The sequence below is a fragment of the Pseudopipra pipra genome, chromosome 6, assembly GCF_036250125.1.
Source record: "Pseudopipra pipra isolate bDixPip1 chromosome 6, bDixPip1.hap1, whole genome shotgun sequence".
NCBI lineage: Eukaryota > Metazoa > Chordata > Aves > Passeriformes > Pipridae > Pseudopipra > Pseudopipra pipra.
The window spans coordinates 29,974,947-29,987,978 of NC_087554.1; the positions used below are offsets into that span (position 1 = coordinate 29,974,947).

Here is a 13,032-nt window from a genome sequence, read left to right on the forward strand (position 1 = left end):
ATATGCAACTTTGATGTTTCTGTGGCAATTTGGTGTGCTGTCCCTTATCTTGGTCACAAGAAGCCTGTGACCAGAGCCAAAGCACCCCAGCTCCAGCTCCTTTTGTTCCTATATAATAATTGTATCTGCGGTGTGCAGAGCGGGCCTGTTTCAGACTGGCAGCTGCACAGCGTTGTTTGCAGCTCATTAATTTCCTACAGATTGCTGCCTTGCTGCTTTGGATGTAGTGCAACTCCAGTGGCTGGGCTGCAGAACTGAAAGCACTGCTTGAGTCTGTGGGAAGAGCAGAGCAAGGGAGGGGGCAGAGGGACTTGTGAGGCTGATATCCAGAGACATTTGTGATGAGAAAGTTGGTTTCACTCCCCAACCTTTTTGATGTGCTTTTAGCACTGAAATCTGTGAATGCTGTCATGTGCAGGAGCCACAAAGGAGTGGGGTGTTCCTGTGCTGGGAACTGGGGGGATTGTCCTGGCTGTTCTTGAAAAGCCAAATTACATTGCCAGTGTTGTCCCAAAACAGGTTCTTTCACCCAGTGTTCAAGAGTCGAGATATTTGATTAATTTACAGTTCCACACAGAAAGGGGTGCTGGGTGGCAAATCCACAAAGCCAGCACAAGGACTATCAAAACTTTTCACTGTTTATACATTTTAGCAAACAAAGGCATTAATATTCATTGGCTACAAGTTGCATAGTTCTCTTTTTAATTACTGTTCTATCCTCTGTTGGTTAAATGATTCCATTGCTTCTTATGCTAGTTAGTCTGTATGCTCAGTCTTTCTCTTCATTTGAGTTGGTGGATTTCTTGGGTTGGTGGTCCGTGAGTCAGTGGTCGCGATCTCCCCCTGCCAGAATTACCTTTTACCCAGTCAGAGCCGATTTCAGCACAGTTGCTGAGTTGGCTTAATTAGTTTCTTCCTTATCTTGGGATTTCTACCAAATGTCCTTTGGCCTGTAAATTCTACATTCTTTGTGTCCACTATCAGTGGTACATCCTTCTCCCCAAGCTTTGTTAACCTCCCCCTAAGTCTGAGATCACTGAAGCATGTCAAGCCCTAAACTTTAACAGGGCAATTCTACTGACAAGTATTATATCTAGCACCTGGACATCTCAGTGCAGTAAGTGTAGGACAGTGAGTCCTGAGCAGCCATGTTAGGAGGAGCCCTTGGTCTCCATCTATGTTGTCTCTGCTGGTAAGAGCAATGTTGTGGGCAGTAGGTGTGAATCTGCATATCTGTCAGTACCTGCAGCTGATGGCAGCCCAGAGGATGTGGCTGGCATGAGGGTGATCAAGAACCTCCTGTAATCCCTGTCTGTAATCCACCTTCACTTCCACCACAGCCTGGCTCCTCTGGCACTAGGATCAGCAAGCTGAGGTCTCCATGTCCATCAGCGTTCCCTCTTGTGCTGTGTTGCTTGTCCCCAGTGTGCCAGCATGCCCCTGCCCGTGCTGCTGGGGAGCCAGCTGCAGCTCCCTGCCTGCCTTCACTGTCAGTAGCAGAGAGAAAGCCAGCAGGAGCTGGCTGATTACAGAGTCAGTATGAACTTGTGAAGCAGCATGGCAGTAGCAGAATATGCAGGGAGCTCCCTTGCGGCTGCTTTTGGCACCCAGGCAGCAGAGGCTGGGATGCCATGCAGCACTGCAGGTTTGGTTTTGGGCACCCCATGTCAGAAGGCTTTTGAAAATTCATTGAGAGTTCCGAGAACTGAATTTTGAAGCTATATAGAGTTCAGCTGAGCTAGTGAGTGACACTTGGCCCTCCAGAGCTGTGCCCAGAGAGGAGCACATGGGTGGTTTTCCTCTGGATGTCGGGATTGGATGAACTGATGTTGCAGGTGACTATCAGCACTCACAGGAGTGATGATCTGAGCAGGGATTGGTACTCAGCACACACCCTGGGGCAGCAAGCTCAGGTCAGTGGGGCCATGCTCTCCCAAAGGAGCAGTGCTTGAAGGCCAGCCACTTGTGTCTCTTCAAACCTGCTGTGACAAAGACTGAGCGATGCATAGCAGGGCCATGCCATCAGGCAGTGCCAGAGGCTCATTTCGGCTAACAAGCTCCAGCAGTTTTTGCCCTGGGAGGAATTTAAAGCCTTCTCAGGCTGATGAGGGTTGTTTTGAATCTGGCATTTCTCATTCCTCAACTTCCTCTCCCCCTCTGTCCCCACCTTCTTGTCCTTGCCAGCATCTCCATGGCAACCCTGTTACTGAAGAATAGAGAAGACATCTAAATATAGCTTCCAAATCTACATGCCTTCAGCAAAAAGTCTAAAAACAGGGGCGACAGCTTGAAGCACTAGTTTGCCAATATCAGCCAGTGATGGGTGTCTTGCAGGTGGGATTCAGGAGCAAGGTGGTGGGACAGGGGATCACTTCCAGCTGAATGCCAGTTTCACGTTTGCTCAGGACATCTCAAAAGGCTTACCCCTCCCCTCCCCTTCCCAAACCTTCCCTTCCCTAACCTTCCCAAACCTTCCCTTCCCTAACCTTCCCAAACTTTCCCTTCCCTGTTGTGGCTGAAGTTTTCCTCCTTTTAAAATTCCTTTCTGAGAGAAAAAGGGCAGAGTCTTCTCAGTGAGGTTGTTCCCCTGGGAACCTGCCCAACGTAGGGAGGAGAGACATGTCTGCGCCCAGGGCCTTGGCAATGCTTTGCACCTACACCAGGCTGATACCCACCTGAACTGTCTGGTTTCATGGGCTGCCAAGTTGAATTATTGCTTGTACAAGACGTACTTACTGTACAGACCTCAACAAATAGCTCCACAGGCTGTTCAAATTTTGTCTGTTCTCCCCTGGCCCAGAAGCATCAAGTCTCATAGGGTCAGGAAGAAAAAGCTGACTTGCAGCAGGCCAGGCAAGGGCCCCCTGTGTCTGTACACACAGCTTCAGTACTTGGACCCAACAGTCTGAAAGGTGATGCACGGATCAGCCTAGATTTCTTTTCTTTTTTTTTTTTTTTGAGAGGAATTTAAACAAAGATTATAGCTGAACCTGAAAATGTTTAATAGAGAAAAAAATAGCTTTATTAAACTGAATAAAGAAAAGAAGACCTGTGGAGCTGGGCTATTATGCTTGCACAACACAACTTAAATAGCTCATGGATCAGCAATATGGACTCAGCTGAGAGAAGGGGGGTTTAAAAAACAGTGGTTTTCCCCTTTTTGAAGAAATTCTTAACAAACTGTGCCATCTTTCCATGAAGAACCCTGTATATTAGAGCATTTTATCATGTTTGAACAATGTGAAATGTAGAATGCTTTGGAAATCTTGTCTAATAGGGCTGACTGCATTATGGAACCTCCTGAAGCATTTTTTGGTGCTTCCCTACCATGCTTTTTCCAGCTCTTCAGGGCTTCCAGCTTGAGTGTGACACATTTACCATTCCCTAGCTTTGGTGCTGATTCCCATGGCTGATGCATGGATATACCATATCTCTTGAGTTGCCCTGAATAACAGAATAACACATCAGATACTTAAGGATTTTTTTGCAAGGCCTGGAAATGCTTAATGGGCTCACTTGCAACTTAGCAGCTCTGATTTCTAATTGCTGGTACAGTTACTTGCACTGGTATAAAGTAGGTGCAAAACACTGTCATGTGAAGTTGGCAGCATTTCATATCTCTTTGCAGTGTTGGGTGGCAGTGGAAAGTGAGGGCTGGGCTGCTGTGTAAGAAACAGGCACAACTGAAAAATGAAGATGACCAGAAACACAAAGTGACCCCTTTAGTGTTCTCATCTGGGATGGAGGAACCATAACAGTTAGGCAATTTATTTTTTTTTTAAATTCGGATTGATCTTTTTACCAGCTATCACTATAAATCTTTTACTGGTAACACTTTAAAGTTTTCTAATGCAAGTAAAGACTTGAAAAAATAGGGCTTTTAGTCTTGGCTATGTCCCTTTAATTATCATGTGTCAGCTACTAAAGCATTTTTAATAGTTCTAATGAAAACATGAGCCAATTTACTAATTAGCCAAGATTACATGAGGAATACACAAAAGGAAGATGTCTTTCTGAGTCAACATTTCCTCCTTTATCCCTTACAGAGATCTGGTGTGATGTGAACAAAGTACACTGCTAACAGCCAGCTGGGCAGAGCCCTTGAGCTCCTGGTGCTCCTGCACAGAGTCCCACACAGTCCCAGGGAAATGGGCATGAAGGGCCACACAAGATTTTGGACAGGGGTCATTGTCTACACTTTGGGGTACAGCCACATCTTGTATGGTGTCTTCTTCAGTGGACCTTTTCCCTCCTCCCTGTGACCCTCTGTAGCAGAGCTGGATGTTTCTGTTCCTGGCCCTCACAGGAATGGAGCGGAGATCCCTTGTGTGCTGCATGTTTGGCTGGGATAGGGTCTTGCAGAAGGTAACCTTGACTCTAGGCCACCTGGGCCAGTCCCAGATCCTGCCTTTTTGCAGGGACTGCAGGGGCAGTCCCAAAGTTTCTTCCTGCTCCCACCTCGTCAGTCTGTGTGGACTTTCTAGGGGTAAAGAGTTGAAATATGGGGAAAGATTGTCCAGAAAACCATCTTTCCCATGTGGCTTTCAGAAAGTAGTTGGGCAAACACCTACCTGTCAGGAATGACTTGGTGGAATGGCTCTGCCCAGAGGCAGGGTGATAGCAGTTGCTTGCTGACCTATTTTCTGGGTTCTTTTGGTTCCCTAATGACATAATGGAACTTTGGCAAGGAAGAGGAGATGCCCTACAGAAGTGCACAGCTCCCTTTAAATGAGAACCACATCAGATGAAGCAAAACAAGTTGATACTCATATGAATAAGTGATGCGTCCACCACCACTTCAGTCTCTCTCTGCTCTCTTCCCTCACCTTTCTGGCTGCATCACTGTAGCATCTTCCACATGAGGACTTCAAAGGAAGTAGGGATTGTTCCCTATCAAGTCCCTGTGAGAAATATGGATCACAGGCACTGTATGGATATGGAAGTATCCACTGATATGGAAGTATCAACTGATTTGCTTGTATGTTTTCAGGGTGCCAGGAGAAGTACATAGGTCATATGGTGATTGGCACTGTGAAGAACCTTATTTTAATGATAAGATGATAGTTATCTGATGATAAGTTATCAGTTGATTTTAATTATAAGATAACTAGTTACCAACTGGTTATCCCATAAGCCAACTTGAAGACAAAAGAAAAAAAATCTCAATTTCTGAGGATGGCTTCTGTCTGTGATACTTTATAGCTGACTGGCCCAGTAGTGAGACTGTCGGGCTGTCCCCCATGTTCTTGCTACAGAAAGTGGGATAACTCTTGCACAGCTGCTCTTCCAAGGTCCTCATGAATGACACAGCCAGTTCCTGGAAACTGGCCCGCAATGGCTTGTCTCCAGCTTCTGTACTAGCACCAGTTCTTCTGTAACTCAAACATCAGCAACTTGCGCATCAATGATCTGCTTGAAACTGTTTTCTGACAGTTCATCTATCCTGTTGACATCTGCTTAGTTAATTGGTACCAGCATCTAATATGACCTTAAAGGCACCTTCAATTCTGACCTTTCTGCTAGAACAAACTGGGACCATTGCCAGTGGCTACAGCTGGATACTTGAAAACCTGTTCCCCCTTCCACAATCCCCATGGGAGCTGAAAAATCTTTCACGAACATGAGCTTGAGCCCAGCGTGCAGCTTGCCTGTCTTGGTCATAGTCCGGATAGGTTCCTGAGTTACCATGATTTCCTGTTGAAATTAAGATGACTCAGCACCTCCTGTCTTTGGCTGTGCTGTGCTACAGCATAATTCTTTGCTTCAGAATGGCTTTGGTTGTTACTCTGGCTTACTTGATGTGCAGCTCCTTGTGACAGTGTGCATCAAATCAGGGCTTCTCTTGCTGGCTTCTTCACCTTTCCTGTGAGCACTGTCACTTTGCTCTGTTAAATATCCACCTCCCAATGAACTGGGCAAAGACAGTTAATTCCCTCTGGTTTGCCTCAAATGCACAGCATTGCCAGCCAGTCAAGGGAGATGATTGTCCCACTTTACTCTGCACTGGTGCAGCCTCACCTTGAATACTGTGTGCGGTTTGGGCACCACAATATAAAAAAGACATTAAGCTATTAGAGAGCATCCAAAGGAGGGCCATGAGGATGGTAAAAGGTCTGGAGGGGAAGCTTTATGAGGAGTGGCTGAGGTCACTTGGTCTGTTGAGCCTGGAGAAGAGGAGACTGAAGGAGGACTTCGTTGCAGTCTACAACTTCCTTGTGAGGGGAAGTGGAGGGCCAAGTACCAACCTCTTCACTCTCATAACCAGTGACAGGACTTGAGGAAACAGAATGAAGCTGAGTTGGAGGAGGTTTAGGTTGGATATCAGGAAAAAGTTTTTGACCCAGAGGGTGGTTGGGCACTGGAACAGGCTCCCCAGGGGAGTGGTCACAGCACCAAGACTGCCTGAGTTCAAAAAGCATTTGGGCAACACTGTCAGGCACATGATGTGATTCTTAGGGTGTCCTCTATGGGGCCAGGAGTTAGACTTGATGATCCTGGTGGATCCCTTCCAACTCAGCATATTCTATGATTCTGTGACTTCTCTGTAAGGTCTTCTACCACAGTGAATAGGTCCTATTTGTAGCTTCACATTGAAACCTCAACCCAGTGCAGAACTCTGGGGAAGGGTCAGACTGCTTTGAACTTCATGCTGCAAGGATGTGAATCCACAACAAATCAGACAAGGATTTGTCAAGGTGTGTCAAGAACACAGTGGCTTGACCCAAGGTGTATCACTAATGATTCGCATTAATGAGTAACTGAAGATCTCCTGGTACATCTCACTGCCCAGAGATGTTTACCTTGCTGTCCTGGCTGCTTTTCATTCTGGCTAACAGCATCCCACCAGGGACTGTAAATTCTGCCCTTGCACAGCCCTGCCTGTTTCAGTGGTATACACTATGTGATATCTCCTGACTTGCACTGTTTTTAGACCTGAGCTTTATTTCACATTCCAAAGTCACACAGACACACACAGACACATCCTCTTAACCTCCTCGGCAATAATTCCTGCAAACGAGAGTGTCCACACAGAGAGATACTCAATATTTTCTAGCACATTAATCAAATAACCATCCAGTTGTTGTCTTGTGTGTTGGAAGTGGACGTGTTGTCAAATAAAATGATTTTATATATTATCCTCTGTACTTCCCAGATGGGGAATTTAGCAACATCATGTGCACAAAGTCCTTTAGGAGAAGATCGATGTCTATTCATTTCATCTTCTGTTGCTTACTCAGGGAAATCTTATTCTTAATGTTGCTCCCCAGAGGAGCTTTTCCATCCCTAACTTTTAAAATCAGTGGTTGTTTCTAAGTGCATGTTGAAAGGAGAGCCTGGACTGCCATCATCTGAGGGCTGTTGATGGCAGCTTGCAATGACCTCAGAGAAAAAAGAAGGAAGCAAGCAGCTATCCTGACTTCTGTATGGCCAGGTTTTCCCCGGGAATGCTGGCTTTTGACTTGTCTGGCTATGTCACAGCCCAAATTGAAAGCATTGCTCCGTCTGCTGAAAACACCACCAAGGCCTGAATTAAAGAGCTCTTCCCATCACTATATCGTGCAGGGGTTGAGATTGGACTGTGCTGTGGCTTGGTGCTGGTGGTGGAACTTTGTGTTTGCAGAGTGGCTCCTTGCTGCCAGGAGAGGCTTTTGGATGGTCTCTGTTGTTCTCTGCTTTTGAGCTCTCTGACATATGTCTTGGCCACAGTCAAGCTGTCAGGGAGAAAGGGGAAGACTGGAAAATGTCCTCCTTTCCTCATGTGAAACAGCCAAAGGCTGGGGAATGAAAGCTGCTCAGCTGAGCAAGGTAGGCTTCAGACTCCTTGCTTCCCATCGTGGTGAGCATGCCCATCAGGGCTACTGCACTGTCAGCCCCTTTTGTGCTCGCCTCTGCCTCCATTAATTTCAAGAAGCTGTCACGATGTTCTCCCAGCAAAATGTTCCCAAGCCTCCTGCTCCCGCACACTCTCTGCCTCTCGGTGTCCTTCTGTCACATCTCTCACATTAACGTGATGTCTTCCCAGGGCAGTGTTACACTCCAGCCCTTCTCTCCATCCATTTCCTCCACTCTTCATGCCTTCTGAGGAGGCAGCTCTCAATGTTGCTGCAGGTAAGAGATGAGATTGTGCGGGAGCAATCTGTGTCTTGGCCTCCAGACAATTTATGACAGCTCAGGACACAGCTGTAGTTACATTTGCTTTAATAGCCCTGGAGAGGAGCAAGATGCTCGCAGTGGGTAGGGAAGCTACAGAGCCTGGGAAAGGGCAGCCCTCACCAGCCACATTGGGCTGGGAGGGGTGGCCTGATGGGCCCCATAATCCCCCTCTGTCAGCACTGGCCTTTCTGTGGTGACAGTCATGGGAACAGCCAGCCAGCTGAGAGAAGTGTACTTCCCCTCAAGGGAGCAAGCCCAGCCCCGTGCCCCCATCTGTGCAGGCTGCAGAGCGGCCCGGGAGCAGGAATGCTGCTCTTTTCTCTGCCATAAAATCCCAGTGAAAGGTTAACCGCTCCCCATTATGTGGTACTGCGTCTGTGAGCCCTTATCTACCTTCCCCTGGCACTGCATAGTCCTTGCCAACTTCTGCCCTGCTCCTTTCTTCTTTGCAAGGGGAGGTCTGGCAACACTCTGGCTCCGGAACAAGAGTGGGCAGTTTGGCTCCCATCATCCCCATCCCACACCACCTGGGTCTCCAAGCCACATAGGCCACACCTCTGGGCTCCTGCTCTGGGTCCTGAAAGCTTTAACTGTGGAGGACCTGCTGAGCACTCATCGCCTCTCAACAAAACTGGAGAAGTCAGGCACCACCTCTTTTGGGATTCAGTCAGATGGGGTGAGGGGGAGCCTGTATCCATGCAGGGCACCTGTGGCTTTGGTCTGTCCCTGCCCTGTTGTTTCAGAGCTGGGTAAAAGGTCCTTTTCTCCTTCACAGCTTGTAGCAAAAGAGGAAACCAGAAATTTACTGGATTGATCACCAAATTCAGACTCTCTTTTTGGAAAAGTCACCTGAGGCTTGAGCGTGTGGTAATGGTCCAGATCACAGCAGAGCTGAGCTGGTCTAGGAGCCCAGAAGGTTTTCACTTTTGTATTCCTGACCCAAGGGGACCTGCCTTTGAAATCCAGCATTTTACCATGTTAGCCTCTAGGGATCCCCAGCATGTTTTCTTTCTCTTTTTTGACTGTTTTTATCTTTTTTTTTTTTTACATTAAAAAAGACTACTCTAAGGAATTCTCACCACTGTGGAACTATTTAGTAGGCCATGTAGAGCATCTTGTACTTAACAAAATGTACACATAGTGAATCATTATTTCATCAGTCCACAGTTTGGACAGAAGGAAGGAAGAAAAGGAAGCAAAGAAGGAAGGTTGTTATATGAAAACAAATTCAAATGGTATACATGCATAATATTAATTGCATAAAGCCTTAGAATAGCTTTGTCGTGATAACTAAGGTTGCTCACAGGAAACATGGTCTGTGGTATTTTTTTCCAAATTTGTGCAGACAGGCAATACTGAGTATTTTGAAGCTCCTAGAATGGAAAAACTATAAGCAATGGTATTTATGAATAGGATTTTTAAAAGCAGCCCATGTTCAGGAAGCACTGGCTGCTTTTGAAAATCCCACCTTCTGTTTTGTAGTAATGAGCAAGGAAAAGATCAGAGCTATGAATCAGCTGTAGATTTAACTCAGCAAATTTAACAAGCTGTGCAAAGTATCAGGGGCCCTGACAACATCTGGTTCAAAAGGCAAATTCAACCTCTCCAACAAAATTGCAACAAAATCATCATGATTAAGTCTTAGCAGAGTGGCAACATTTACACCAGAGATGTACCATTTCAAATCCTACATCCTTCAGGCTGTATTAGCAGAGATTGAAAGGGTCTAGAGAAGGGAAAGTAGGCTTGCTGGCATTGGTGCAGGGTATAGGTAGAGCAAGCACTGGCAAAAATAAAGATGATTTAGCTTAGAAAGAAGAATTAGAGATTATTTGTCCTGCATATTCCTTCACTGATGGGTATGGCAGAGGTTGTACGCCATCATTTGAAAGACGAGGTTTGGGACCAAGATCAAAACTAGAGTCAGCACAGGGAACAGGATTTCCACAGTCGGAGTGCAGCAGTTCTAACTTGAGGGTCAAATTGTAGGATGATCAGTTAATTTTGTGGTCATTAATGATATCAGTAGGAATGCAAGCTACAGGGATGACATGTGATCAGTTCTCCTTTTCTCTGTTGTGAAATGGTTATTTTCAGGAGGCTGTTGGCAGTGACAGCATCCCCAGGATGGGGATTGCAGCATCCCCAGGATGCAGGGATTCTCTGAAGTGCTGTAGGATCAAAGATACTGGGTATATTTAATGCCAAGGGCTACAGGCTGAGGCCCATAGAGATTTCAAGCTTGGGGCTATTTTTCCAGACTCTGTGATTGCCAGTCCTGCTTTTCTCCTCCTTCCCATCCCCAGTCAAGACTAATTGTGCACAACATGACCTGGGGCTGATCTGAATGTTGAGGATGAGCAGGAAGGAAGGGGAGGTCATAGCCACAGGGCTATGTGTGGGTACATGTGTAGGAAGCGGGTAGTCATTCACTTGTAGGAGGGGGCAGCTGGCCTGGTGGCTCCTGGGGCAGTTGTTTTGGGGTAAGGAAAATGCTTTTCATGTGGAACTGACTTTTGGTTTAATGAATGCAGTTCCAGCTTGGGGCTGGGGCCAACTGGAAGTCCAGGAACCCCAAGATGATAAGCATATATGCCCATTCAGAGCAGTTCCACCTGCAATGTTGTATTTAAGAGGGTGTGAGATGAGCTCAGAATCTAAGTACCAATCTCTTCAGTCACGAGTGAGGGATGGAACTGAATGAAGCCTTGCAGCCACTGGAAAAGTAAGGGGAGCACAGGAGTCATTTTGAGCCTGCAACAGTCCTGAATGTAAGGAGGCAGTGAGCCTTTGAGTCACTTCCATTGTTCTCTTTGGGTGTGAAAGCTGCAGGACAGTAACCTCTGCATAAGGCGTGTATTTGTTGTGAAGGAAACCATGGCACGGTGAGCTCTTCTTTTCCTACAAAATGCTTTGAGAACTTGTAAGAAATTTGCCAAAGGAGAGACATAGGATGTGCTGGCCGGCTGCTCCAGCAGCCAGCACCTCTCAGAGCAGACCCATGAAGCTGTCCCTTCAGCAGCTAAGGGACTTGCTTCACCTAGAGCTCCCTCTGACATGAATTACATCAGAGCAGCAGGTTGCAGGGTTCCCCATGACCTGTGGGGCCAGCAGGCATCTGCCAGGCCAGTGGGTGTTGCTGGCAGGGAGGCAGCAGCATGGTGCCTGTGGGGTATGTGTGCTTGTGTGGCTGCTGTGCCCGTGTGTGTGGGGGGAGGATGGGGAGGTAGCAGGGTGAGGGAAGCCTGCTTCTCTGCTGGCCATCAGACCTACTGCCCACAAGCTGAGCCCTGAGCCGGTTTGCTGGGGGATCAGAGCTGGTTTTGTCTAACTTCACTCTGCACAGTGTGGCCTGCCATCCTGCCTTTGGGTTAAACAGAAAATTGGCCAGTGTCACTTGTAAGAGTGTGGGTTTAGCCTTTCTTAAGGGCCTAGTTGAGCTTGTTCAGTGGGTGAGAAAACTTTGACTCTCTAATGTACCCATTTAACTCCTTCCTTCCTCCACTTTTGCTTCTCTGTTCCCCTCTCCCCTTTATGACCCTTATTATTTTTCCATCCACAGCAAAACAGTTCACATCAAGGTAATTGATGATGAGGAGTATGAAAAAACCAAGAATTTCTTCATTGAGCTGATGAGCCCCCGCATGGTGGATATGAGTTTACAGAAAGGTGTAGTACTGGCCCTGCAGACTAACATTAACATTCTTCTTTCCTCCTCTCTTCCATCTCCTTCCTCCTCTTGTCCTCCTCTTCCTCTGATGTCTCTCTGTCTCCAACTGCTCTGCCCTAAGCACTGCTGTGCGCGCACACTGTGTCATATGGTACCCATGGGGTGGCATGAGGAGTGATGCTGGGGTGGGGGAGAGGCAAAGTGGTGAGGGGAGCTCAGAGAGAGCTGAGAGAAGGATGGAAAGAAGTCATGCTTGTCCATATTTTTGTGGCAACTTGAGAGGGACTTTCTACTATCCCCACTGAAGGGCCCAATCAAATTTTGTAGCATCAGTGGGAAGATGCTAGCTAGAAACACATCCAGCATCTCAGGAAATCATCACCCAGTCCTGGTCCTATGGATTGTTCTGGTCACACCTCTGTTAGAAAATGACAGGAATCGAGGCCTGGTGTAGAAGCAGCTTTATAACTTCTGAGCAGGCCAAAGGCTGTGCAACCCCTGGTGTGGTTCCTGCAGTGCAACTCTGGGAGCAGGAGTTGAGGGCAAGGAGGATCTGATGCCCCACTTTGGTTCACATAGGGGCTCACAGCAGCTGTGTGCATTGCAGGGATACTGGAGGGAGCTAGGTGAGCTGGCATCAGGAGGAAGAGGCCAGCTCCGCTCTAGTGCCCAGGGCATTTCCTTTTAAGCCTTGGAGGCATTTTAGTCCCATTGAGTCCCCTGTGAGGTCCCAGCAAAGCTGTTCACTCCCTGGGAAGCCTGAGTTCTTATTTGGGGAAGAGGCTAGGAAGAAGAAATAGACACTATCAAGGAGAGAAAGCCATAAGATGTGTCATTTTAAAAATAGAAGATAGAACTGTCAGCCTCCTTTGCAGCTGACAGAGCTGTAACCCACCAGCAGAGACTCACTTCACCCCACTGGAGAATGTGCCTTTCTCTTCTCCTCAGGCTCCCAGCTCAGAGCCCCTGCAGATTTATTATTAATTGTGAGGGTGTTATTATTGTATTTATTATTAATTGTGAGAAGCCATTGATCTGCCAGCTTAAACACAGTGGGTACCTCAGGGTGGTGGTCCCTGGTGATTTTCAGGCAGCTGATACCCTTTCCATTACCATCTGACACTGAAAAAAAATGCGCTGCAGAAGTTGCCTTCCACTAACCATCAGCAAGGTCTCTCTCCTCTTTTCTCTCCCTCTGTCCTCACTCC

At 47.1% G+C, this 13,032-nt stretch overlaps 1 protein-coding gene across 12 annotated transcripts in view; it reads left to right on the top strand.

Annotated features, from left to right (window-relative positions):
* Positions 1 to 13,032, top strand: part of SLC8A3 (solute carrier family 8 member A3) — a 113,108-nt gene that overhangs the window by 76,894 nt on the left and 23,182 nt on the right. For 6 of the 12 annotated variants that reach the window (XM_064658282.1, XM_064658285.1, XM_064658280.1 and 3 more), the window contains one exon: positions 11,717 to 11,823. The exons of 5 other annotated variants lie outside the window; for them this stretch is intronic. In XM_064658282.1, coding sequence (XP_064514352.1) covers positions 11,717 to 11,823 — 107 coding nt within the window. Of the gene's footprint in view, positions 1 to 11,716; positions 11,824 to 13,032 lie in introns of those variants that run through there. One more of the 12 variants, XM_064658290.1, reaches the window with a different exon arrangement.